The sequence below is a fragment of the Onychostruthus taczanowskii genome, unplaced genomic scaffold (assembly GCF_017590055.1).
Source record: "Onychostruthus taczanowskii isolate IOZ18803 unplaced genomic scaffold, ASM1759005v1 scaffold20, whole genome shotgun sequence".
Taxonomy (NCBI): domain Eukaryota; kingdom Metazoa; phylum Chordata; class Aves; order Passeriformes; family Passeridae; genus Onychostruthus; species Onychostruthus taczanowskii.
In genome coordinates this window covers 1,295,863-1,323,585 of record NW_024499240.1, presented here as the reverse complement: position 1 = coordinate 1,323,585, position 27,723 = coordinate 1,295,863, and the positions used below count along the sequence as shown (strand labels likewise).

General features: G+C 37.5%; 1 protein-coding gene across 2 annotated transcripts; it reads left to right on the top strand.

Annotated features, from left to right (window-relative positions):
• On the top strand, positions 1 to 26,440 carry IFIH1 (interferon induced with helicase C domain 1). Of its 2 annotated transcripts, none has more exons than XM_041403570.1 (16): positions 1 to 713; positions 2,456 to 2,612; positions 4,408 to 4,578; positions 8,464 to 8,544; positions 12,010 to 12,224; positions 12,964 to 13,174; positions 16,158 to 16,375; positions 17,862 to 17,978; positions 18,449 to 18,572; positions 18,660 to 18,902; positions 20,930 to 21,186; positions 22,600 to 22,749; positions 23,456 to 23,617; positions 23,950 to 24,140; positions 24,915 to 25,008; positions 25,112 to 26,440. In XM_041403570.1, the coding sequence occupies exons 1-16, from the start codon at positions 264 to 266 to the stop codon at positions 25,292 to 25,294; spliced, it is 3,024 nt and encodes a 1,007-aa protein (XP_041259504.1). In that variant the 5' UTR covers positions 1 to 263; the 3' UTR covers positions 25,295 to 26,440. The 2 variants fall into 2 exon arrangements, with proteins under 2 accessions (XP_041259504.1, XP_041259503.1); XM_041403569.1 differs by having other exon boundaries at positions 12,004 to 12,224.
• The last annotated feature ends 1,283 nt before the right edge of the window (positions 26,441 to 27,723 follow it).

The window sequence follows — 27,723 nt, the reverse complement described above, 5'->3', positions numbered from 1 at the left end:
GTTTCGCTTTCAACACTGAGGAGTGGCACTGAGCGCTGCCAGGCGCGGAGCTGCCGCCGTGCCCCGCGAGCCCCGTCCGGGCGAGCCGAGCCCTCACGCACCGCCCTGCCGAGCCAAACCGAAAGCGGCGCCTGTGCCGGGCAGGGCGGGCCGGAGCGGACCGGCCGGGACAGCGGAGGGCTCGCTGAGGGGCCGCGGCCTGGCTGGTCGCCGGGCCCGGGCGCAGCCCCCACCAGCGGCCCGCGGGAGCGCCGGGCGCCGCCATGGCACAGGACACCCGGGACGAGCGGTTCCTCTACACGATCTCCTGCTTCAGGCCGCGGCTGAAGCAGTTCATCCAGGTGCAGCCCGTGCTGGACCGGCTCCCCTCGCTGAGCCCGGAGGACAAGGACAGGGTTCGCGCGGCCGCCCAGCAGCGGGGCGCGGCCGCGGGCGCGGAGGAGCTGCTGCGGGCCGTGGAGCGGGGGCCCTGCGACCGCGGCTGGATCCGCGAGTTCCTGCAGGCGCTGGAGCACGGCGGCTGCAGCCTGGCCGCCTGCTACGCCAACCCCAGCCTGAGCCAGCTGCCCTCGCCGGCAGAGGAGGCCGAGCACGACCTCTGCGTGCACCTGGTGCAGCTGCTGCACGGCACGCTGGTGGACAGGATGCGCACCGTGCAGGTGGCCGAGAAGTGCCTGCAGATGGGAATCTTCCAGGACGAGGACGTGGATCGGGTGAGTCCGGGCGCGGGCAGTGCCACAGACACTGGCCAGCTCCAGGGCCTGTGGGGCAGGTAGGAAGCCACAAGTACAAATGGCATAGTAAACGCAGAAATGAAAGGGGAGTTCCCAGACTTGGGGGGAAATAGATAGTGGGTCTAGGTAAGCTGATGAAGACTGTTGACAATGAGCCAGCAGTTGGGATGCCATCTGAGAGCCTGGCAAAGAAGAAAAAAGGAACAGGGGGTTGGACCAAGACAGTGTCTAAGTGAAGAAATATGTCAGACTTTACTTATCATTTTGCCACAGACCTTAGGCTCAGAAGATCATTGTCTTTTGTCCCTTGAACCATACCAGGAAGTAGTGATGGTCTGTAAAGTCCTAAATGATACTGAGTTAAAATAAAGCAGGATTTTCTGTCCCCTTTTTTGCTATAGGTTCACTAAGGACTATCACACTAGACAGTGACGTGAGCAGAAATACCAGTTGGACAAGAGCAAGGAAGTGTTAACGTTTGATGAGAATATTGGCCAGTGTTTATTCCACTTGGCTAAGAATGACTTGCCTGGAATGTGAAACCTACTTGAAACTCAAAAAAACCTGATATCCTGAAACAGTGTTAGAACAAATTAAAATAGTAATTGCCATAGCAATAAGGGGAAAACTGGTAAACTAAGGGTAGAACTAAGTCACATTTGCACTCCGAGCCTTTGCATTCACTTGTGAGGTAGTTTTATGCTGCCTCTCAGTTAAATGACTGTAAGATACATAATTTTGTCTTGTGACCATCAGGTGGCGGCAATGATCAGATGCACCCTTATTAGTAGGGAGCCAAGCATGGTAACACAGCAGGCAGATGCAGAGACCTCTTAGGAAGCTACTGGCTCCATTCCTTGGTAATAGGTCCTCATGTTCCCCTGGGTCACCTTTTTGCTGCTGGTATTTCCACCAAACTGTGTCAAACCCTGCCAGTTTAAACTCCAGTGGAGTTTAGGCTTTCGTAATGCCTCCCACTTTCCACACACTTCCTTTTAAAAGTCATGTGTCTCAGTCAGTTCCCACTGCTATGCCTGCCCATTTCCTTGTATATCAGAATGGGTGATTCTTGAGCCTTGAGAAAATGGCCTTGAGACTGAACACCTGTCTCAAGCTGCTTTGCTCTTGGGGTTGTGGTTTCGTTCCTCATGTGACCACGTCAAATTCTGCTTGTGACAGCCTTGGGACACTGTTCCATAACTCCTTTGAGGGCAATAGCCACTTTCTAAAGGCTCGGCTATTGCATTTTTAAGGGGGAGTTGAGATGATGAAGTCCAAGTTTAAGAAGGGAAATGTTCTATGTTATGTATGAGGTCATGTTACAGGTTAACTCTGAGCTTTGGTAAACTGTGTGACACCATTTCTCCTTAATCAAGGTTGCCTATTCCCTAAACTAGTCTGAACACCATTTGTTATTCCACAATACTAATAATTATTATATAGCAGTTACTGTTGTAACCATTGTCTAGTACTACCAGTCTCTCCAATTAAATTCCAGATATCATAGGTTTTATATATCCTACCCAAAACCATGTGGGATGAACATGAGGTTGGACAATAATTCTCTTCTGATGAGTAGCAGGTTTACTTTATATCTTTATTTTTCAGTATGCTTTAATGACGACAGGGAAATGCTTTTGCACCTATACTATTCTATGAACTTCCTCAGACCGTTTCCAAAGTCTGTGTGAAGGTTGTTTTTGGTTTTTTATTTTTGCCAGATCCAGGCTGTTACTGACAATCATGGGAACAGAGATGGTGCAAGGGAGCTACTGAGCAGAATAGTCCAGAAGAAAGATTGGTTCTCTTCTTTTTTGTTTGCTCTCCGTGAAACCCAACATGAAGACCTTGCAGATGATTTAAGTGGAAATACAGGAGGTAATCATCTTATTTCATTGGTACCGATGTGTAGGGTTTTAATATCTCTTCTCTTTTTTCTTTTTTTTCTTTTTTTTTTTTTTTTGTACTGTTACTTAAGAAGCAATGCAGGATTCCCACCATATTGTTTTATTGTGACACTGGGACTAATGCTTTTGTTTGTCCAGGGATTTCAAAATCAAATTATGTAACAGCTTAATTGATAGATATCTAAATACTGAAAATCCTTATTAAGCAATATGAGAATTACAACAGTATGGATTTAGTTACAATGAAACTGAATTTTACTTTTAAATCCCATTGGTTTTCAGTGTGATTTTTATAATCATTCATAAAACATACTCTGAAAATTAATTTGAACAAACAAAACAGACTTTACCTGAATTTCTTCTTCAATTCAAGTGTTTCCTTTACAGAACAATTTACAAATATTTTTGGCATTTTAAAGTACTTTGTATACTTTAAGACATTCATAAGTCTCAAAACATTATAAAATTTACAAAACTAATGCAATAAACTACTAAAGTGGCTACTCCTTTTCATTACTGTATAGTGTTTACAATAGCGTAAAGTTATTCCAGTGCTCCTCTGTATGCTTAAATATAAAAAAAGAAAGCAGCCCCCAAATAATTCATCCTTTATTTTTAGTCCCCATATGTTTTATAAAATTTTAGAGACTAAATTACTTTAACAGATTTCCCATTTAGCAGCTTCAGCCTGCTCACTTGAGGAGCTCACCAGAGCTGTCTCTGTGCTTTTAGTTGCTGCGTATGGGTCAGAGCATAAAGACTGAGGTGAGAGGGACATGAAGGTGTCTCTTCCAGCTTTGGACAGGAGTCAGATGGTGTTCTGCCAGACACACGCAGGCAGCTGTGATATTTGAGGATGCAGTTCAAAGGTGGTTGAGTGTTGCAGTCTCCAGGACAAGACCAACCAAGTCAGAGCCTCAGAAGATCATTCTGAGTGGGAATAGCTTAGCAGCTCTTGTGATCCTAATTTTCATTCTGTGTTGCAGCTGTGTGAGGCATAAATTCTTGTCTTCACTACTTTGTCATCAGTAAGGTAAACAAAGTAACAAATATACAAATTATTAATATTGTTTTCATATTTTTGTTTTCAATTCTTTTCACATTTTCATTTCTGAATTTTCGGTATAGTGCAGACTGTATAGGGTAAAACTGAAGTTTAATTCAGTGGTTTGATGGACTACTGAATTAATGTATTTATTCCACAATTTCTTTGTAATCTTGGGCAATGTAGGCCTCAAAACAAACTGTACAGACTAATGTGTAAAGCATGAATGGTGTTGCTCTTACCAGAGGATAAGTAATTTTCCATGTACACAGTCCTGGATGTGTATAGATGTGTAAAGTGTGGTTGCAGGAGCATGCCCTGATACAAGGTCATAGAGAGGAAACAGCTTCATTGGGCACTGTGGATGAGGAACACTGATGCTACGTTTTGTCATTGCAGCTTGACCCCCTGTGATTTATTGCAGTAAAATATGTTGCTATTAGCAAACACCTACGCACAGAAATTGAGAACTTCATAAAAATATATCTATTAACCTCTTTAAGTTTAGTTTCTAATTGTAAATTAGTAAATTTTTATGTAAATATTTATATAAAGGTCAAAATTCCTAACTGTAACATTTGAGTCAAGACCAAGACCATATGTTATACTGTTATGTGCCTGATAAATACAGGTTAGTTCTGTGTTTTCTGTGCTCTGCATTAAAAGAAATGAAATGTTTTATAGAACTGCCTTAGAATTTCTCTATATTTTCTGGGAACAGAGAATAAACAAAATGGGATGGAGCAGACTACGAACGAAGAAACAGAAGTTACAAGCCAACCAGGATACATCATAGAGGAGAATTTGAAACAGGAAGAAAATGTGGATGATAGTTTCAGCAGTGAGAACAGTCTGTTGGAAAAATCCATGGAAAAGAATTCTGTGATGTCAGGTTTGTTCACTAACTGGTATTTTGATCTGGTACCTTTGTGAATAAATGAGTAGTTTTGAAATATATTTAATACTTTTGATAAAAATATCAATATTACTAGTTTATGATTTTATTTCACACCCATCCATAGTAGGCTTATACTATCCAATGACAATGTTAGGTTAACGTTGTCAACTCCGTACAGTGTTGACTAAGTTTAAGATAAGAGGAATGTTTTTATGCCACTAAAACTGCAGCTGTATTAAGTACTTCTTTTTAGAAGGCTGGAAATGCTATATTGAAAAGCATTTTTTGTTTTGAGAAGTCCTTCAGTGTTGTCCAACAAATAATTTTTCTGTTCATTTTAAGGTTTTTTAACTTACAAAACGTCATGACAACCTTTCTCACGTCACATACATACTCAGAAGTACATTTTTAGTAAAAATGTTTAAGAATGGTTGTGGCCTGTTGTTCATATAGACCACTCTTAAAAACATGCCTTGGGAGTTGATTATGAGCGACAGCAATTACCAGCAGCAATGCCCAAACACAGCTGTGATTCCAACATGCACTGCGTGATTCATGTTGGAACCATGTGCGTTCCAAGTTCACATGGAGTTCAGACAATAGTTACAGCTTACCAGCAGCAATGCCCAAACACAGCTGTGATTCCAACATGCACTGCGTGATTCAGGAACCATGTGCGTTCCAAGTTCGCATGGAGCTCAGACAATAGTTACAGCAAAGGTTAATCCTGCCTGAAATTATACTAGTGAGCTTACTCAGCCAAAGGAGTAAAACAGATAAGGCTGCTCTCTTTTTATCAAACATGAATGGTTTTTTTAATGGCTTTGAAAAACTGCAGCCTTTCAATGTCCAGCAGTAGTAGCCTATTTCTACTTTTGCATGATATTAACATGATATCACACTGCTTTGTAGCAAGTAGTGAATTACTAACTACAGCAAAGTTGATTTTCCTGGGTTAGAACATAATTTGTCAATATAAAGAAGAGGTGCCAACTACTTAATGATAATTCAAAGTAGATGAGACTGGATTATTCTTTCTGGATAAAGCTGAGGCTCTTATTGGGCCTACTGAGGGTAGGTTTTCATGCTGTTAGCCTGATCTTCTACTTGCCTCTTGTTGGGTTGAGAATTACAGAAAATTATACCTATCAGTTATTAACTAGTGTGCCACAAGCTAATTGTAGCTAAAAAAACTATGGTCTCAGCACTGAACTGAAATTAATAGAGTGGGTATTTGCAGCTTGGGCACTTGAGCAGATCTGTGCACTGAAATGGCTAAGGGAATACAGAGTACATGTATTCCATCAGCTTGGTTCAGATTGACTCCTGTGTACTGTGTGCCTACAAGTAATTAAAACAAATTGCATTTGGTTTCAGCTGGCAGTTCATTTCTTCTCATCTACACCAGCTCTGTGATATGAATCAAAGTAGTGTAAGTGGGGCCATTGACAGATTCACTGTAAACACACAGTTCTGAGGTGAACCAAAGCAGCAGTGTAGATGCAGGGTAACAAGGGCTGCCAGGAGGCAGTGCTGCTTGGAGATTTCTGCAGAGGAACTGCCTCACATTCAGCCATCCTCAAGTGCAGCAACCTTTGATATCAGGGCACTTGTACACTGAGACTTAACAGCGCTTCAGTCTTTTTTCATTTCCCATTTCCATCCTTTCTTGTGATTTCTTAAAGCAGTAACTTTAGACCAAGCAGATTAAAATACAAATGGAACCCATCTAGTTTATAATTTGATGCTGTCAGGTGTTGTCAGTTTTGTAGTACACTCCCACAATTCCTTTATGTCTTGAAAAGGACACATTTCAAGAAGAAAGAAGCTTTTCAGGTAATTTGAAATTACTGCCATTTGCATTGTATCTGGAGCTTCCTCTGACCCTTTTATTTAGGTAGATGAAACAGAGACAGTCAGAAGGTATGAGAGCAGTAAGGCCATAAAAACAAGTAGAAGTAGATCATTTAGCCTAAGAGATAACTAGAGAAAAATTGAGCATGCAAAAACACAGATGAGAAACTTCACATGCAAAATTACACTACAGCAAGTTCGCAAGGTCAACACGGATTACGTTGCTACAGTTACCTATATAAACAACAATTTAAATAATAGCAGCTCTCTTTTTCAAGGCTTGCTTGTCATTGCATTCCATTCCATTGTCTCTCTACTTATTTAGTACTCAGTGTAAAGTGACTGAAAATCTTCCTGTGAAATCTTCCTGTGAAATTCCGCATTTCAATGTGCAAACATGACTCTAAGGGAAGATTAGCAGAAGTGGTAAAAATAGCTGTTAACTCTTTTATCTTCATTATTTGTGAAATGCTTACTGGTTTGTTTTTTTTTTAAATTTATTTTATTTTAAAATAATTCAAGTTAGTTGCCACAGTTGAAAAAGGAGAACGTTGTTCTATTCACCTTTCTTTGGAAGATGAGTATTTTGCATTTCATGTCACCACTGATGTTTTCTGTTGAGAGCTTGTTGTATAATGCATGCTGCACATTGTAATTCAGATAATTGTGTACAAAACACTTTATGGATCCATATTCTCAGGACTTTCAGAAAGTCATTTTAGATAGGAGACCGTACGGAATAGATACACAGAATTTTAATTTTGTCCTCTCTTCCCTATTTTATGTGGATTCCTGGAAAGTGAAAGCAAGAGATCGCGGTGTCATCTTCATAGCTGGGAGTTCCTACTAATGCTACTAATTAGTTTGTCACAGGCCTTTGAACGTGGCTTGCAACTGCTGAGGTTTTCTTCTTTTTTGTGCCTTTCTGTTGATTGCATTCGTTTGTTAGAAAAACTGCTAATACCTGACTCCTAGTGGTAGCTAAGATAGCTTCATAATTTTACTGAATGCAGACTAGGTTCAATTTCAACCTCTCTCACCAGGACTTTATAGTGTATATTGTAGGCATTTCTTTCTAGGACGCTGTATCTTCCATTCAGTGCTAAATTCTCATTCAGAACAGAATCTATTTTACTTCATTAATAATTTTTTGGGGGACAGTAAATTGCGAAAAATATGTATATTAGGATACAGGATATCCTATATTACAATAGGATATTCACTGGAAAGAACTCGATGGAAACAAGCTCACCAGCTAATTAAGCAAAACACTGGTCAGCACTATTATTGCACGCTGTGGGCTCGGTTGCAGAGCGCTGTCGGCAGGCTGACAGCTCAGGGCGGTGCTGTTCGCAGCAGATTTTCCCGGAAGAGCTGGGTCTATCTCTCTCCTTGGATGCTGGAGGGGCTGGGTTTTGGCAAGTGCGGCTGGAGGAGCGCGTGTGAGGCGCGCCCGGCCCGGCAGAGGGCGAGCGGAGCGCGGGGATTGCGCGGGGCTCGCCGCCGCCTGCGTTCAGTCGGGAGCTGCGCTTTGCGCTTTTCATACCAGGAAACTTTAATAAAAAATTAAAAATCACAGTTCTGGTTTTGTTTTTCTGCTACAGATGTAGGTCTCAGGGCTTGCAGTGAGTAGAAGAGAATGTTCTGTTTGCCAGCAACTTTAATTTTTTTTGGCTTTTCACCTTTCTGGAAAGATACGGTAAAATAGGACTAAAGGGGATTATGCAGGTGGTGATGTCTGGAACCCCTGGTTTTAGGCAATAAATCGTGACCCATAGTGCCTTACCTCTGCCATGCTTTGGATATTAATCTTCCACTCCATATTTCCTTCCATAAGAAAATGAGTTATATTGTTCATTTTGTTAATCTCTACCAAAAATAAAGAAAATTAGATCTCAGCCATCCCCGCCTGACATTCACCTACCCTACTTTAACAGCTTAGAGAGAGAGCAAACAATATGCATTTGCCATTAATATTTGTACAGCAAATATATTATGCTACATTTTTTTGTGCTTTTCATTTAGAGTCAGATGTCTCCATAGGAGATGGAAGTGTCAGTAACTTGAATGAAAACCTGGAACAGAGTTGCACAACCAGTGATTCAGGTACATTTTCCTTCTGTTATTATTTAGTAATTGCAATGTAAGCTCTGGGGGAAGTACTCTATGAGTGGGCTAAAATGAAGGGCTTTCTTTCACTGTAAACTCTAGTTCACTATATTTAGATGCCAGACTTACTCTTACTTTGTTGGAAAACGGATGCCATTTTGGGCATTTTAGGTCGGGATCATCTGGTAATGGTCTGGACCTAAGTCCTAGCCCCAAAACAGTCAATTTACTGAGATCATCTGAACAGGGCCCTAGTCATCATCATGTTACAAACTGGTCAGTGAGGCAGAATGATGAAATCACATAGGCTGAAGGGACTTGAAGTCATCCAGTGCAGTCACCTGGACAGATATTCATAATGCAGACGTGTTTCTTTTGCTCTCAGAGAGGAGCTAGATTGTGCCTGGCCCCCACACAGGGTGAGAGGGAATGGGAATGTTTTAGAGGCAGCGAAAGGTGAGCAGAAGCATCTCCTGGGTACCTGCAGAACAATAATGAAGGTCCACTTTGGACCCAAGTACTTTAGTATCCCTATTTGTAAAAGTAGCCTGAGAAATGTGGGTTGCTATCTGAAGATCTTTGTGAATCTCACATTTAAGCACATGTGCATGTTCCAAATACAGTTTTAAACTAGATATTGGACTGTGTTTAAATTATACTTTGCAGACAGGTATTGTCTTGCTATGTATGAAGTCTGAGCGAAACTATACACTGCTGTTGTAAAAGACATCCCAGTTGTCTTTTTTTTTTCTTTTTTTTTCAAACCTCAGGCAAAAGAAATTGTGAGCTGTCCACCATGATGATCAGCCTGTTTACCTATACAGAGTTCAAGAACCACTTTTTGGAATCTAGCCTTTATAACATTTGTGCTGGGACTATGTCTTGTACAAGGGCTAGAAAAGACTCTGAACGCCTTTCAAGCCAGCTTGGCCTAATAAACCTAGTATTACATCAGTAAGGTCACTGTAAATGTTATATATCCTGTGCCTGCAAAGTGTTTGTTATAAATACTTCTAAAATAGTTTCAGGCTTTCAAGTATTAAAATCCACATATTTGTAAGTACACAGAAAATTCAGGATAGCTCAGATATAAATTGCTACTCTGCAGCTGAGATTTTAGTCTGTGTGTTGCTAACTCCAGAGAATTTACTTTGCACTTCTTTAGCAACTGAGGACATTCATCAGTCACATTGTATTTTTTGACTCACTCTGTCACATGCAATGTCTGGCCATGGGAACTTCTCTGTACAGGATACAGGCGGACACGCTGTATCCATTGCTCAGGCTGAGCCAGGCTCGTGACATTTGGCAGCGCTTATGTATGTATGAGGGCCTTATCCTTTAAGATTCCTGAAATATCTCTCAGTAAGTAAATTGGGCATTCGCTGTGTCCAGTAATCCAGAAAAAACCAAAGCACTGCAGTTTTGTGAAAATGGAGAACAGATTGTTTCACACCGTTTACTTGCTATATATTCTGTATACATGTGACTTTTAAAAACAGAAGGGATGTTAAAAAGTAACTAGGGGATTAGTTAAAAAGTTTTTTAAAACATCCATGCTTTTTAAGCATGTCTAGTAAACTCAGTGAGAGCAATAATGAGAAAAAATTACTAAGAACATGCAGATGCACTATTAATGGATTTTATAATTTGAAATGTTACAGTAAGGCTGTTATATTAACAAAGATGTTTGGATGGTGTCATTATATACTGACATGATTTGGATTTTAATGCAAAGAATCATGTGGATTCAGCTGCATTTTTATGTGCAAGGTTCATTTCACACTTTATAAAATTGCGTAGTTAGGACAATAGAATAATTATCATTATAGCCATTCTTTTAGCCCTTGTATGAAGGCAGACAACTTCCCTAATGCTACATTGTGCATGGTGAAAAATCTTTAAGTATTTAATTCTTTAATCTGTGAAAAGATTCCTGTATTAGCCTTTATCTAAACAAGGACTGAAGAAGCTAGGAGAGAGCTAAGTTAAATATTTTTCAGGCCTGGACTGTTAAATGAGGATGTTAAGGAACTGAAATTTAACCAAACAGATGGGTGATAAAGTGCTAGTTTCAGTATGATTGAGCTATTGAATTTAGCCAACCAGAAAGCAAACAATGTTCTTCCTCAAAAGAGAGCAGTAGAAGTCAGATAAGTAACAGCAAGTACTCTCTGGTGCAAATGTCCCTGTGTCCAGGTAGCACTGCACTCACACTAAAAGGCAAAACAAGCAAAAAACACTTTAGAATGGCATTCAGATGTTTCCATCAGCAGTGTTTTATCAAGCTTCATTACTTTTTGTTAGTTTAATTTTATTTAATGGAATCAGGAATACTAGAAAAATATACTTACTTTGTGGGTAATGTATCAGTGATAATAAAATTCTCATGATTCTGCATTGAATGATACCATCAGGAAACAAAGCTAGGGTTTTTCTCCCCTCATTTTTAATCTAGTAGAATGAATTTGTTTATTTTCTTCACTGAGGGCAGTTAATACTTGAAGAGTGATCTAAACTTATTTGTAGGGGAAAAAAAAAACCATGAAAAGTCAATTGAAATAAATCCTTCTGATGTTTATATATATATATATATATATATAGATATATATATATAAAAATATAAATTCCGACTTCCTAAATATATGTAAACTCAAGAGATTTTATATGCTTTTCTTACTACTCAAAATAATTCAACAGTATTTTTTTTCACTTTTACATTTAGAGCATTGTTTGTTTCTTCTGCGAGCCATGGATCTAAACTCTACCATTGCATTTCCAATAAGAGGTGGAAGGCTTTGGCCTTAGGTGGCAAATGTATATGGCTTTCTAATGAACATCCAATTGCATTATGTGTGTGTCAGGCTAAGAAGCAATGTAATCTACCATGAGTAGGTGTGATACATTCTGCAGTTAGCTCCATCTTGTGTGGGCAATTGAATTTTCTGATCTATTTGGTCTATATACTTTATAACTCCCTTAACCATTTTGAAGTGTTCCATGTATTTTTTTTCTTTCTATGGCTCAATTTTTCATTCTCTGGGAAATATTTAAAAAGGTAACTCCCTTGTAACCAAATACATTTCAGTATTGATAAAGGAGAATGTCACAGAAGCTTGGCTAGGTTATAAATACTGCAGCTCCAAACACAACCTTTGTTGGTCCCAGTGCTACTGAACTGTATCATCTGAAGTTATACCTAATAGTCATTTCAACATAGATGGGTGAAACTGTACTGTGGCTTATTCCACCTGCCCTGAGTGCTGACTGGATGGAAGCAGGTCTGATCCAGAGCTGCACAGGTCCTCAGAGCAACATTGTCTGTGCTAGTGTGCTGTTTCTATTCACAACATACTTCTGATAGTAAATTAATATTTTTCCCTTTGATATTTTTTCACTCCTCTGATACATGTTCTGTGCCTCCTGTTTGAAACTTATATTTCGTTGTACCCTTAGATGAAGATGAAGTGGAGAGGAGAGCCTCACCTGAGCCAGATCTGACCCTGAGAGATTACCAGATGGAAGTTGCAAAGCCAGCATTGAATGGGGAGAATATTATCATATGTCTCCCTACAGGCAGTGGTAAAACCAGAGTGGCTGTTTACATTACCAAAGATCACTTGGATAAGAAGAAAAGAGCATCAGAGCCTGGAAAAGTCATAGTACTTGTTAATAAGGTAAATTTTTGTAAAGAATAGTATTTTTCAAATATCATGCATTGTTAATACAAACATTTAAAATTAATATAGACACAATTCTCAGCTTCCCCAGGTGTATTGTGTTTAAAGGCATACAGACCTAGACTATCATCTCCATTGCACCATCAGCCTTGTGCATGCACAAATTAGGTTAGTGTACCCCAGTGCAAGTACAAATTTAGATGTGCTGTAATAACCACATTATTGGGAAAAGTACAATTTCATTTTGTAATGAATTTTGAAAAATAAAAATATTTTTTGTATTCTGTGTTTCAATTTGTTAATGAAGGCCACCTAGTGAGTCTCACAGTAGTTAAGGAACATTTTTTCAGATTTTCTGATAATTGCTTTAATTTTTGCAGTTAAATTTAGCACATATAAATTAATATTAAATTGTAATATTAAAATATAGAAATACATTAAAGAATTTTATTTAAATTATAAAAAATATCCATATCCTCTTATAAATGTGAAAGCACTTTATAAGCTCAGTTAAATAGCCAGAGCATGCATGGTTTGTTCATTCTTTCAAAGGTTCAGTTAAGCCAAAGTTCTTGGGACAAAAAGGTTTTACAGGAGAAGTTGCAGGGGAAAGTTGGTTTGGGGATTTTTGCTGCTTACTTTTCTTTTGTTTATCTAACAACATTTGTGGCAAACAGGCATGTATTTTTAATCCTGTGTTTAATATGTTTTAAATTCTTTGAAAACTTTTGTTCAGGTTCCATTGGTAGAACAGCATTTAAAAACTGAGTTTAGTCCATTCCTGAAGCGCTGGTATCAGGTTATTGGTTTAAGTGGTGATTCTCAGCTGAAAATCTCATTTCCTGAAGTTGTCAGAAGAAATGATGTCATCATCAGTACAGCACAGATCCTTGAGAATTCACTGTTAAATGCATCCAAGGAAGATGAAGAAAGTGTCCACTTATCAGGCAAGTATTTTATTCTTAAATTTTTACACAGGGTATAAAAGTATGTCTCTATTCTGAAAAATTGCAGAGTAAAAATGTGCCACATTCAGTAGGTTTTTTTTCCAATTTACTCATTTTATAAATACAAGCTGTAGTCAAAATCAGATCTCAATTAACAAGCATGCGGGCCAAAATTAGGCTCTGTAGTTTATTTGTACTAAATACTTGTCATGCTTCCTATTTTATCTAAATAAATTCTTAAGCACAACTTTGTGCACATGGTTCCACTTTCCAAGCTTGGTAGAGCATTGAGTCATATCTCATAGAAGCCATATACAGGATGAGAAAAAAAACTATCAAAACTCAAATGCACTTGGTAGTTTGAGAAGTACAATGGAACACAAGGTAAAAGCCAATCTGTTGTAAAAGTTATATTCTTTAAACTCCTGTGATTTTGCTAATATACAGTGATATGATGGCTTATAACTGTGTCTCTCTGAGCTCAGCAGATATAATGGTTTCCTGCAACACATGAAGGAAGTTGAAGAAAGCAAAAGATAAAGAAGGCAATACTGTTTTCCCAGAATGCTGTAGTGGCAGGCATCTCTGGGAGATCAGAAAGGAAATGGTATTATCTCTCAGTGAGGTACAATTAGAACAGCCCATGAGGTTAGCTCCCGGGCCTGGGCTGCAGTGACCTTCCTCTGTGAGATGTTAGATGCTGGAGGATGTAGGGCAGAGCTGTGATATTCAAAATAATGGCCCTGAGATAAAAGCATTGGTCTGGGTGTCACAGCAGAGAAACCTGAGGGGCTGGTCTCTGTCTGTCAGTGCCTGGTACTGACTGGAGTACTGCTGGTTCCAAACTAACTCTTATAGAGCCACTTGGGTACTTCAGAATTGCATTCCCCCCCTTCAGAATGCCTTGTTATTAACCTAGGCAAAGTACCAGCAATTTTTTTATACTTATTTCCTCTCCACTGCATCTAAGTTAATAAACTTTCCTACATCTGAGTCATTTTGGAATGCTGTATGGAGGTATCTGAACATTTCTACTGGAACTGCTGGCCTGTTTAGAATTGGGCTGAGTCCCAACCAGATTGTGTAATGAAGTGGGTTGAATGGGTTTCACACTTTGTGAAGTTTCCTTCATAAGGAGCTACATTTTTCCAGAACTCAGGCTGCCCTGCACCTCAGGGGTTTTTTCCGTGCTGTTACACCTGTGCTCGTAGGTTCAGCTGGACCAAAGCCAAGCAAGCATGAACACAGCCAGCTCCATTTCTATAGCTGTGATTTGGTTAACTCACAGCCTTTATAAATCATCCTAATTAGTTACAAGTTTTTTTCCAGATTTTTCCGTGTACTTTTTTCATCTGTTTCCACAGATCTGCATTACATGTAATAGGGAATTTCAGCCTCAGTGAAATGGAGAGGACTCTCTTATTTGCATTTTATCAAATGTTTTCTCTCTTTACCAAGGGCTGAAATCACTGTATGGACCTTTTAAAAGCTGTGTATCTCTTCCTTAGTAGAAGAAACACATCCCTTCTGGTAGGCTAGTTTCTACACAAGTAGTTATAGAATATGCGTGGTGGAGATGATGGTCAAAATCAGAGGCAGTAAGTTCATGTTGGCAGAATAACTGAGAAACTGCCAGCACTGCTTCGGAAATCTTGCAATGTGTAGAAATCTTGGAAATAAATAAGAATTTAGGTTTGAAACTACATCACTCCTGCCCAAACTGGCTTCCCGAACCACTGTGAAGGGAATCAGCTTTCCCCAGTGACATGGAGCATTGGCTTACTTTCCTAGCAGAAGTGTTTGGTGTAGCCTTTCCAATGTAACTTCCCTTGTTTAGTCTCCATCCTTCTCTAGGTTCTTCAATACCAGCTGAGTCTGATTTAGCTCTCTGTTAATTTCCAACTTCTGCTGCCAGTTGTTGAAAACTGACTTGTAGTGGTGCAACAATTTGAGCACATCAATATGTTTACACATCAATGTGTAAACAAGACCATGGAAATTGTCCACATAAAAAAATACGTGTAAATGTTTAACCCTGATCATTTCAGTGGTCTTCTTTACAGTCATGTCCACTGTTGTTGGAAACAATATAAAATTAGAGAGTTACTGGCCAGCTACAGGACTGGGAGCTCCATAAACCATTTTTGCTGCTAGAAAAACAGAAAAATCTTCATGAATCTTTCATCTCAGAACCTTGAAACATATGTCACTGGCTGCATGTGCAGAAAGATTAAAGATATGTTTTCTATATCTTTTGAGAAATTTGAAACAAAAAATAATTTTATTTTTCTTTGTTGTATAGTGTATTGTTTGCATGTAAATATACTGTGAACCAAAAAGCACATTATACCTGTGTGAATTTCCATCAGTTTCCTCCTTTACAAGAGAGAGATGAGTGCTAGTCCCACTAATCTGTTTGTTCATTCCAATAACACATCCATAAAGTAATATAAATCTTTTAACTGGACACTAATAGGGAGGAAATCTCTGTGTTGCTACAAAATGGAAGCATATTTTGACCACAACAAGCCTTTCAAGAATGTCTGAAAGTCTTCTAACATATTATGTATCTTCTGAAAAGCAAACAATATGTAGTTTATCAGACACAGTTATGGATATAAAAGGTAGTATTGAGTTCAACTATGATATGTTCTTACCACTGGTAAGATAAGAAAAATATTTCTCTGAAATTCTTTATATAATCAGATCGTTTTTGCAAAAATAGAAAGTCTTTTTTTTACATTACATGAAATGTAAAACTACTTGGCACATCAGGACTGTGGCAAAAGTTCCAAAGTCCATTAAATATATTCAGCATCCACCCATGCCTTCCTCCAGTACTTCAATTTCCTAGTCCATTAGTTCTCAGACAAACTGATGGGTTCTTTTCAGAACCATTCTTACCTGTTACAAGATTTAGTCACAAAAATTCTGCATTTGAAGTAGAATTATTCACTTCAGGAGTCGTTTTCTTTTTTTCCAGATTTTTCCCTCATCATCATTGATGAGTGTCATCACACTCAAAAGGAAGGTGTCTACAATAATATAATGAGACGTTACTTAAAAGAAAAGATGAAGAACAGGAAGCTGGCAAAAGAAAACAAACCACTGATCCCACAGCCTCAGATTCTGGGACTTACAGCCTCACCTGGTGTAGGAGGTGCAACATCCTACTCAAAAGCTGAAGAGCATATTCTGAAAGTAAATAGCCCTAACACTTACAAACCATCAAAGGGATATTGTCTTGTTCAAGTAAAACTTTTAAAGTCAGTTTTAGGCTCCAAATAGACAATCTGATTTTTTTTTCCTTGTGTACATGGAAGTTCAGCTCATAACAATTAAAAAATAATGGAAACGTAGATACAAATAAAGGTTACTTTACAGGAGGAGTAGGGTTACTGAAAAGGGAAGTTAAATGATTGCCTCACTTGAAAAAAATTCCCAAGTTAAGATCAGAGGCAAGAAATCCACAATGTAGTACAGTTTTATGGTTACTGAAAGTCTTATTGTTCAATTGGTGGCTTTTAATTTACTGTGTATCCCTAAATACTAGGGACACAATGTATTTTAAATCTGTATTTCTAGGTGACTAAGATGAGCATTTTTGTGAGTCTGAAAAATGGAAAAACAATGTTGAATACTTAAACAAAGCAGAAACCACTTGTGAGATACAGGTAGCATACAAATGTGTTTTGTTTTTTTCAGTTACTCACTGAGGTTGCATGAACACCTGACTAAAGATAGTCTGTTAAATTCTATACTTAAAGAAACTATATTTTACTTGAAATTAAATGGTTTTGCATTAGTAATAGAGTAGAATTTAGCCCAGTACGGCAGTGAAAACTCCTGACTGGTAAATTGTACCAGAACAGAATGTGGTATTGAATAAGTGAGGCCTGCAAGAATTTTTTATGCTGTATTGAAGTAGACAGAATTTTGAGGCAGAAACTTGCTGGCAGAAAAAAACAGAAAATTCCTTTTCATCAGCTCTGAATTCCTAGTGATAGGATTCTGGGATTTGTATCTGAAGATTAATCTGAATATGCAAGCTGAAATATACAACTACCACTGAAGACATTAAAAAGATCACCTATCAGTCTTCTTACTGTTTTCTTTGCTCAGAATAATGTTATGGTTTCCCTTCTTGCTTAATGACAAGTACATATTTTCTCCTTGGAAGAGGTCAAAAGCAGGAAAGTCCAGTTCAGTTGTGCACTTCGCACAGAAATTCTCTCTATGTCTTCCTGTTGCAGTAAAGATTGTCTCAAATTATTTTGTACTCTCACAACAGCCCTTACATTTATAATTAATCCCTAATATTTATTTTCTTTTTTTTTTTTATTTCACCATTATTTTTATTTATTTTGTGCTCCAAAATCTATTCTTCCAAAGTACTAATGCTATATTTTCCTTCTCAAAATACTTGGTTTGCATCCTGATCTACAATTTTTTTCCTGTATGCTAGGATCACTTCTGGCCTAAAAAGTAACTTGTGCAGCTTATCTCCAATGTTTTTCAAAGACTTGGACTTTTCTTGTGCTGATACTGCCTTTATCCAGTTTCTGTGGGAAGAAAGTCAAGTTATATAAACCTCAATATCTAAACAAGAAGCTCTGTTGCATTAATTCAGTTTTCATGTGAAATAACTCATTCAATATTAAAGAAATAACATTCTGTTTTCTCCCAGATCTGTGCCAATCTGGATGCATGTAGAATTATGACTGTTGAAGAGCATGCCTCCCAGCTAAAGAATCAGGTGAAGGAACCATCTAAGAAGACTGTGATTGCAGATGACAAAAAAAGGGTATGTTTTTTCAAAAAAATCAGTATTAAAGTTATATTTCCCTTTAAAAATGTCTTGTACAGTATCAAAAACTTTTGCCTAATACTATTTTTCTATAGACTTGTGATGATCCAGAGTGCTAATTTGAATATTGTTGCTTTCCTCTGTTTCAAAATGCGTCAGTAAAGTCAAATAAAATTACATTTTTACTTACGTCAGTTATATTTTGAGTTATCTGGTCAAAAGGCCTTCTAAAGCTGAAATATTAGTATTGATGTGATGATATATTCCATTTTTTTTTTAAAGTGCTGTTTCTCAGTATAATTTTTGTAATATTCTAAACTGTATATTTCCATATCAATAAACACTTAACAGCCTTACTTCTTTAATTTAAGGTTTAAGTTTTTTAAAAAATTACTCAGTGTGGTACTAGCCAATGTTTTCATTACCAGAAAGTACTTACTTACTTTGCCTGATCAATTTATTTCTAGGATCCATTTAAAGAGAGAATTACCGAGATCATGACAGAAATACAAAACTATTGCCAGCTGCATCCGAACTCTGAGTTTGGAACTCAGACATATGAACAGTGGGTGATCAGAGAAGAGAGAAGAGGTAACTGCATAGCAAATATACCCCAGCTTTGGATTTCTTTGCGTCGTTCGGTACTAAGACTTTTTTTGTATTTTTGTTCCCTTCTAGCTGCAAAAGAAGAAAAACGCAGGGAACGTGTCTGTGCAGAGCACTTGAAGAAATACAACGATGCTCTCCAGATAAATGACACCATCCGAATGGTGGATGCCTACAATCACCTAAATAACTTCTATAAAGAGGAGAAAAGTAAGAAGACAGTAAGGAGTGATGACGATGGTGATGATGATGATGGTGAACCAGCAGTATCAAAACAGGATGAAACAGATGAATTTCTAATAGGTTTATTTCATGGTGAGTTTGAAATACATTGTGATATTTAATATTTCAAATCCATAATTGTGCACTAACATGGTTTGCATGGGTGCAATAGTTATTGCATCCTAGAAACTGCTGTGTTGTTTGTTATCACAGTGCCTTGATATCCCACTTCATATTTTTGAATGCATTAAACAACATCTTAGTGGGCTCATGTCATAATATGTAGTAATGGTTCTTCAGCTCCCAGCTAAAGGCACCTTTGTTTTTGCTGCCAGTTAGTAAAAGCTGTTTTCTACTTTTATCCAGTGAAGCGTCCCTGAGGACGCTCTTAACAGATACATAAAATACATATTTCAGTAGACACTCTTAGGGGACAAAAGGCTGAGCAAATAGAATACAAAAGTAATGCAATAATGAGTTCTTAACCAACCCTTTCTGCCAAAGTTTGTTTGTCTATATGCTAAGAAAGGAGAATGCTGACTTTAAATTAGTTTCAGGTAAAGAACATTTAGTTAAAAAATTAAACAAAAGATCAAACTGCAAAGACCAAAGTTAGTTGCTTTTTTTTCAGTTACCTTGGAACTAGGATTCATTCATGAATCTTTTTTACTCAGTTTTTTTCCTTTACTGCCTTTGCAAGGAGAAAGAGCTAGACAAGTTTGTCCCCATCACCCATGGCTCTTGGGTGGTACAAACAAAATTAGATTATACTGCAGAATGTGACCCAGTTTCATGTATCCAATGAACTACAAATTTTTCTCACTATCATTGAGAAATTAAAAAAAAAAAGAATGAAAACTATAAGTTAAATTAATGTCAGCATGGTTTTAATGACTCTTCATACATGTCCATTCCCCCTTGTTTAGATTTTCAGTAGTGAGCTGTTGCTGAGAACCAAAAATTTGAACCAACTAAAAATAAAACTCAGATTCGTTAGTATAATTTCTGGTTGCTTTTATTTCTGCAGGTTAGTGAAGTCCAAAGAACCTGTCAATGAAAAATAAATTCCATTTTGTTAGGATTTTACCACTGAAAGTGCTAGGAGTATTAGAAGAAAATCTAAAATTTCTCAGTTTTGAGAGCAGAATTCATTTTTGGGTGATAAGCACCCTGGGGCCCTTAGTGTAGATTTAACTAAGGTGGAAAACTGTGAGAGTTTGTTACGTTTATCTACTTTTTGTATGTGTTTCTATGTTTGATTACATTCTAAAATATGAATAAGATAGTCATAAAGTCGCTGTTTAGGTGGAGTAGCAGTTTGTGGTGTATTGACTATGACTGCCTTGGATTAGGTACACTGCAATAGTCTGCACAGGGTCATGACACCAGAGTGTACAAAGTCCTTGCTTTGGGGTGTTCTTGTGTTTGCATAATCATCTGGTAATAACATAGGTTTTTAAATAGAAGTTTTTTAAAAATTTAAAACACATGAGAAATCCTCCCTCCTTCTGGTCAATAGAGACAATTTAAGAGAATCATTAATTTAACAGTTCGCTGAGTGCATTGAAGTGTCTTGGAGCTGCAATATCAATAACAACATGCCCATGCTGGTGACTACTGTACTGCATGTTTCTAGTGAGGATTCCTACTTTAATTCATGTCCCATGGACAATTTATGTCTGAATTTATCAAACCATTACCAGCTCCAAGGCTGTACATATTAATCTGTTTCTCCTTGTAAGACTTTTTTTCTGTGATTTTGAAATAGTTTTGTAGGTATCATAAGCTGTGACTTAGCTCTTTATTACAGTGCGTTTGACTCTGTACCAACTTAGTGTGTACAGGCAGGTTTTTTCCTTTGACTTATTCTTACATGAAATATAGGCAAAGTGTATGATAATGGTGATTTAGTTTTGTTGATTAGTATGTTTTTAGTGACTATAAACTGACTTCAGAAATAATTGGTATGTCCCAGCTCTTCAAACTGAATGTGAGTTAGCCCTGTTGGGAGAATTATATAGAAAATTGCTCTTTTCTTTGTGGGTTTTGGGGTTTATTTTGTTTTAAACTGTTGTTTTACATGGCTACATTTTCTTAATTTACATCTGTGCTTTTTAAAGCAAAAAAGAAACAGCTGAAAGAGTTGACTAAAAACCCAGAAAATGAAAATGAGAAGCTAATGGAGTTGAGAAATACTTTAATGGAGGAGTTCACAAAGACTGAGGAACCTCGAGGAATCATTTTCACAAAGACTCGTCTAAGTGCCTTAGCTCTTTCCCAGTGGATTAAGGACAACCCAAAATTTGAAGAAGTGGGAATTAAGGCCCATTATCTTATCGGCTCTGGAAGCAAGAGTGAAATGAAGCCCATGACTCAGGTATAAAACCATGCATGTCAACATTACCTCTTGTACATGATTTTGGAAAACAGGTTGTCTTAGTACTAGGCCAGTGAACTGAAGTTCGGAGCCCAGAGTTCTGGTTTCATACTTGCCAGCAACTTAACTTCATAAAGATATGTGAATAATAATGTTGGAATAATTTTATTTCCATAAGTAACAAGCTTTTTTGGTTTTGGATTCTATGGCAATAGGAGTAGCCAGCATCCGTTGCCTAGAGTAGTGTATAGTCAAAAAGGACCCAAGCTGTAGCAAGGTATGGGAAGCAAAAGTAAACAAAATGGAAAGAGCAGAAATGCAATTAAATGAGTTTATGCTTATCAGGACAACAGTAATTCACGTTATATTTTAGCTGCTGAATTGAAAAATAAAACAACAAAGGTGATTATTCCTGTATTTTTGTAATATCATTCATTAAATCAAATTACACCAATTTCTATGCGTGCCTCACACTGACACATAACCATTGAAAGAAAACTTGCCAAAATTCATACCGAAAATATCACAATTGATCACTCAGTTGTGTCCATCTTGTACCATTACGTTGATTTCATACACCACATCTCTCTGGCAATTTATACCTTCACTTAAAACATTTTCAAATCAAAGTACTTCGTGTCTCTTCTGTTCTGGTCTTTACTCCCCATATCAGCATTTAAACAAAAATGGTGTGTTTTGCTGCTGGGCACAGTCCATTTTCTTCTGCTGCCCGGAGTTTCAAGGAAAAATTCTCTCAAAAAGTTGCTTGAGTTCTATCAAACTTGGAATTTCGTTTCTGTGGCACATTGCACAGACAAAACAATAGCTTTTGCATTTTGAAACTGAATATAGCAGATAGCAAGTTTCTGTTCCTCTGCTCAAGCTGGTAACAAACACCCAGTTGATTCAGATGTCTGTGATTTAGATCTTTTCTTTTTAAGTGTATCATTGTTGTTCTTTTTGGTGCTACGAGATCAACAGAGTTATATTCTCCATTTATTATGGGGAATTTTAAGTGCTTTAGAGCTAGAGCTGGAAGTCTGTATTTTAATCAGAAATTACTGAAGTGATAGAAATCCCATCTTATAAGTACTTAAAAATTCGAAAACAATAGAACAACTGTATTATCAAATCTCCTAGTTCCTGTGACACAGGCTACGAAGTTCCAAGCCCAGTTACCATAAAAGGATTGTCTTCTGCTCCCTCCTCCCTCAAAATACAGTGCTGAACTCATGTTGTATTCAATAGAAACTCCTTCTTTTGCAAGATGCTTAAATGCAGTTGTTAAGGCCGCTTGGATGTTTGGTACTCAGCTGAGAAATTATGGGATTTTAATTCCTGAAACTTATTAATTAGAAGAAACCGGTAACAGAAACTAATTCTGAAAGTTAATTGAATTATTTTAATTTACAGAATGAGCAAAGGGAAGTTATTGATAAATTTCGATGTGGAAATATAAATTTACTAATTGCTACTACTGTAGCTGAGGAAGGCCTGGACATCAAAGAGTGTAACATTGTTATTCGCTATGGGCTGGTCACCAATGAAATTGCTATGGTGCAGGTATGAGTTTTCTGCATACATAACTTATTTTAATAACGCTTTTCTTTTTGCAATGGGCAAATGGTGAATCATATACCTGGTGTTTGGAAATAATTTTTAAATGCTTGAATGCTAAAAGAGAAAGTGTTCTTGCAACAATGTTCATTTCCAATTTCCATCCTCAGTCTGTATGCAGTATAAAATTTGCCTCTCTCTGTAATGGTGTAGCATCAGTTCAAAGTTCTACACAAACATTAAGCTTATTTAATAGAAGAGATACAAGAATATGGTCATCAGACCAATTGATGCAAGAGCCATTTTTACCACCGGCGTATGGACACCACACTATCATCAGCTAAATAGAGATTATTACATATCAGAATACCAGTTTGACACATGCCCTCATTTAACTTGTGAACACAAATATTTATATATTTAATATTCAAATGCATGCTTATATTTTGGCAACAAAATATAGTTTTGACATTGCAAAACATTGCTAATCACAAATCTCCTGAGCAGTTCTCACAGGTATCATGGATGATACTGCAGAAATAGTATGTGTTAGTCACTGATTCTTTATCTGTCTGAATTAAATGGAAAAAACTGCACTTTGGAAATAGTGCATATGGAATAGTGCATGTCTTCCATTACAAAACTAGGAAAAATTGTTGTGTGACGTTTATTTTTGTGTTTTGTTTATTTTTGTGTTCCTTGCAAATTGTAGGCTCGTGGTAGAGCTCGAGCTGATGAAAGCACCTATGCTCTTGTGGTTTCAAGTGGCTCAGGGGCTGTTGAACGTGAAAATGTTAATATTTTTCGTGAGAAAATGATGTATAAGGCCATTCAGCGTGTCCAGAAGATGCCACAGGAAGAGTATTTAAATAAGGTATTCACTGCAACTCTGCACTTTCCCTTTAATGAATACTGATTTATATTGCATGGAATACTTTCTATTTGAAATCTACTTAGAGGAGAAAAACTTGAAATAATATGAGTTACTACATATGGCTTTGAATTCTTTTGCCAATATTTGTTTTATAATCTGTTTTCTTGTCCTTTAGAAAAGTCTGGTTTTCTATTGGTAAGGGGAAAAAACACAAGCAAGAGAAAATTGACTAGAAGTCATGTTGACAGTGAACTCAGTAAAACAACTGAGAAAGAAAACTATAACTGTCATTCCAGCAGAATGTTACAGTGCTCTTACTGATCTGTTTCTAGATTCAGAGTTTCCAGTTGCAAAGTATAATGGAAAAACAAATGAAGGTGATGAGAGATCAGCGCAAGACGTACAAGAAAAATCCTTCACTAATAAAATTCTTATGCAAAAATTGCTCCAAGCCAATATGTTCTGGAGAAGACATACAAGTTATTGAAGACATGCATCATGTCAGTGTGAAAAAAGATTTCCAGTAAGTGTTTATGAACTGCTTTATCTCTTTCAGGCAGAAACAGATTTTCTTTTCATCAAGGCTGTAACAGGGCCTGTAACCCTCTAGGCCCTGTAAGAAAAAAATAGATTATTCCAATATTGTTGGGTCCTGTGCTCTATGGAGTTTATAGTTAAGGAGCTTGAACAAAATGTTTGTTCTTATTCCTGATTTCAAGGTGGATTGAGTTGAAGACTTAAAAAAAAAAAGATGCAGCTTCTGTGGTACTATTAACTAGATCACTTACTATGTAGTATGGTGTGTATTCCATTCTGCACAGGCTAATAGTAACCTTCAGGATCCAGTACTCCCTAAATAAATGATTCAAGAATGTATACATACTCTGCAGGTCTGGGTAGTCAGAGCCAAATGATTTTGTTAAGGGTTAAGGTTGAACTACAGGGAATAAAAAGAAAACCTTTAATTTTGAGTGATTATTTCATTGACAGTTCCATGGCTCCTGAAAAAACAAGCTAGATATGTCTGTTATTAGAACAAGAGCCTGCTGCTCCCTCTTCAAAATGTATGATGGAGGATGCAGCTCCTGAAATGCAGTGAAGAGGGACATGGAGTGCATGTGTATTTCATCATTACTCAGGAGTATGAAGCATGACCTTGTATTTTCTCAAACAGTCAGAGAGTCTATGACTTTTTAGGTTTCATATCTAATTATAACAATCTTAGTCACTGTTTATATATATCTGTATGTAGCATGGAGTGACCAATGGATTCTGATGAGTGCTGTCTCTTTTTCAGAAGTCTTTATCATACAAGAGAAAATAAAGCATTGCAAGATAAGCATGCTGATTACCAGACTAATGGGGAAATTATATGCAAAGACTGTGGACAAGTGAGGAACATCTTATTTTCATACTCTTCTTGTTGTCTGTATTTGTTTCTGTCTAATGATCTTGTCTTATTTTACCTGAAATGCAATTTCTTTCTACTTGCAGGCTTGGGGAAATATGATGGTTCACCGAGGTCTTGACCTGCCTTGTCTAAAAATCAGAAATTTTGTGGTTGTGTTAGAAGACAAGAAAACAACAAACAATATTTTTAAGAAATGGGGAGACCTGCCCATCAGGTTTCCTAGTTTTGATTATACAGCTCATTGTCCTTCAAGTGATGAAGATTAAGGATTTGGAATGAAAATAAAAGCCCTTTTCAACTTCTCTCTGTTGATTTGAAGCTCCTGTGTCCCATAGAGAATGCTGCATCTTAAGCACTGTGAAAGCTCCTGGACATAAGGAAACTGTCTTGAAGACAAAAAGTGAAACAAGAAAGGAGAAGAACAAAGTCACACAGCTGCTATCTGCACTCAGATTTGTACTCCTGGACAAAGATGGCAAATGCATTGCAGTCATGTGTATTTATGGAACAAATGCCTGTCTCTTTTCACTACAGGATGACAACACTGTCAAAAGTGTGTGAGATGACCTATTGTCAATCCCAGAACATTGAAAAGAGACCTTAAGATATACCATGGTAATTTTTTTCTTCATGCTGTAACCATTTTGAAGATAAAGTATCTCAAAAGAGGAGCCACGTAAAGAAGATATCACCCATTATTTCTGGATCGCTGTTGCTACATCAGTGTTTTCATGACTGAACTGAACTGAATATAGCTGAAAGCTCATATACTTTGACAGACTAAAATTAGGTTTCCCTTAGAAGACATTTCAAGAAATCAAGCCCTTAACATGAAATTGATTATTTTGTTGTCCAAGAAGCACATTGCCAAAGTGACTCTCTGTGTGTCAGTTTCATAGGACTGTTAGCCTGGCTACATAATGAGGTGTGCATTTTTTTTTCAATAAATTGCTATAACTAATGTTTACCAACTGTGATACTCTTAATTCTCTTCCACTGGAAGTATTTAGACAGTAATAATACATAGCTTCACCCTAGAAATGTAAAGGATGGTAGTAGTCTCACTGTAAAAATAGCATAATGTTTCTCAATATTTATGTCATGGACAGATTTCTCTCCCCCACCCGTTGCAAGTAAGATATTGGAGAGTGGAAGGAAGGTTTATTTGTTGTTACAACTGAATTAATTATTAGAATAGCCTCGTGGGAAGTCACCCAGATATCATTCACCATCTGAGTAATCTCTGGATTTCTTTATTAATGAGTTGTTACAGGTAAATAAATGCAATATAATACACTGTACATAGCATTTTCAAGTATCTGAATTAGTTTATTCAGTACTTTAAAATAAGTGTAAAACACTGGTAAAAAATACAACATCATTTCATAGATTTCTGCTGGGTCTTCAATCAAATAAATTTCCATGCTGAGTAGATTTTCTGAAATCTGAGCTTTTTATACTTCCCTTTACTGAAGCAACGAAAGTATATGCAGATGAATTTCTGCACATGTGCTGCAGACCTGTGTGACATACATACCTGGGCTTCTTCCAGTTCACCTGGGTGCTGTTACACTCCCAGTTCCTAGCGTGACTCTGCCGCATTGTCACCAAAGCTTAAAGAGTGTTTGCACAATCTCACTTCAGCATAAAGCATAATGAACCTCTAATCAATCCTGCTGGTGTGTAGGGTAACGAATTTCCAGTCAGGTTATTTTCTCTGAATGGGGTTGTAAAACACGCCCATATTGCCCATCCAGGAAGTGTGAATTTGTAAAAAAGAAGGTAAATTGCAGTATTTTATCTTCTGCTTAGCTCTGCATTTATTGCCTTTAGGGACCCAGCATCCTCCAGGGAGTGTGACAAATCCTGATTGTACTTACTACTTACAGCTTTTATTAGTTCACAAATGTGGAAAGAAGAAAGTCCTTGGGGATTTGTCTAGCTGTGTGTGTGGCTGCTAAGAATTGGATACACCTCAGCTGTATGTTCATTGCTGTCTCCTTTTGGTCTGATGTCATGCACAGCCTACATCTGTAAATCTGCATTTCCTCACGTGTGAAGAGTAAATACTTTAGTAACCTTTGAGTAGTTGCATAACTGGTTGGATAGCGGCTGGCCAAACTGAGTATTTTCTGTTCCATAATTTGTCCATTTCTCCAAGTGACTTACCCTCTTTCTACCTTTCTTACACTTTTATTTCTCTTACATTATGGGTTCCTTATGTTGCAGAAGTTAGGAAGAGTTTGGCTGTTGAAAGAATTTGTTTGCTTCTTCCCTGGTACTAGTCTGAACAGTCCAGAGAAGGGAGTTTAGGCATCAGCAGCAGTTCTACAAAGCTTGTAAATGTCATTCTCTGACAGGTAATTTTTTTTTCTTCTAATCTGCAGCCATTGTGGGTCTTATTTAAACTTATGCCTAAATAATGTGATTCCTGAAGTAGACAAATACAGAGTATGCAGCATAAAGTCATTTTGTAAAGCCTTTTAGATCATGTGAGATTGAATCATTTCCTTTGAAGCATTCTCTAAGTATGCATTCATTAGAAGAAGCTGCATATTTGGAATGGAAAAATAGCCTGATCAAAAACCTACATTTGCAATTTTGTGCTGTTCTGGTTGTCAGAAATAACCAATGTTGGTAGGAAAAAATGTATTTTTCTGAACCATGTTATTGAAAATACAAACAGCATTAACTA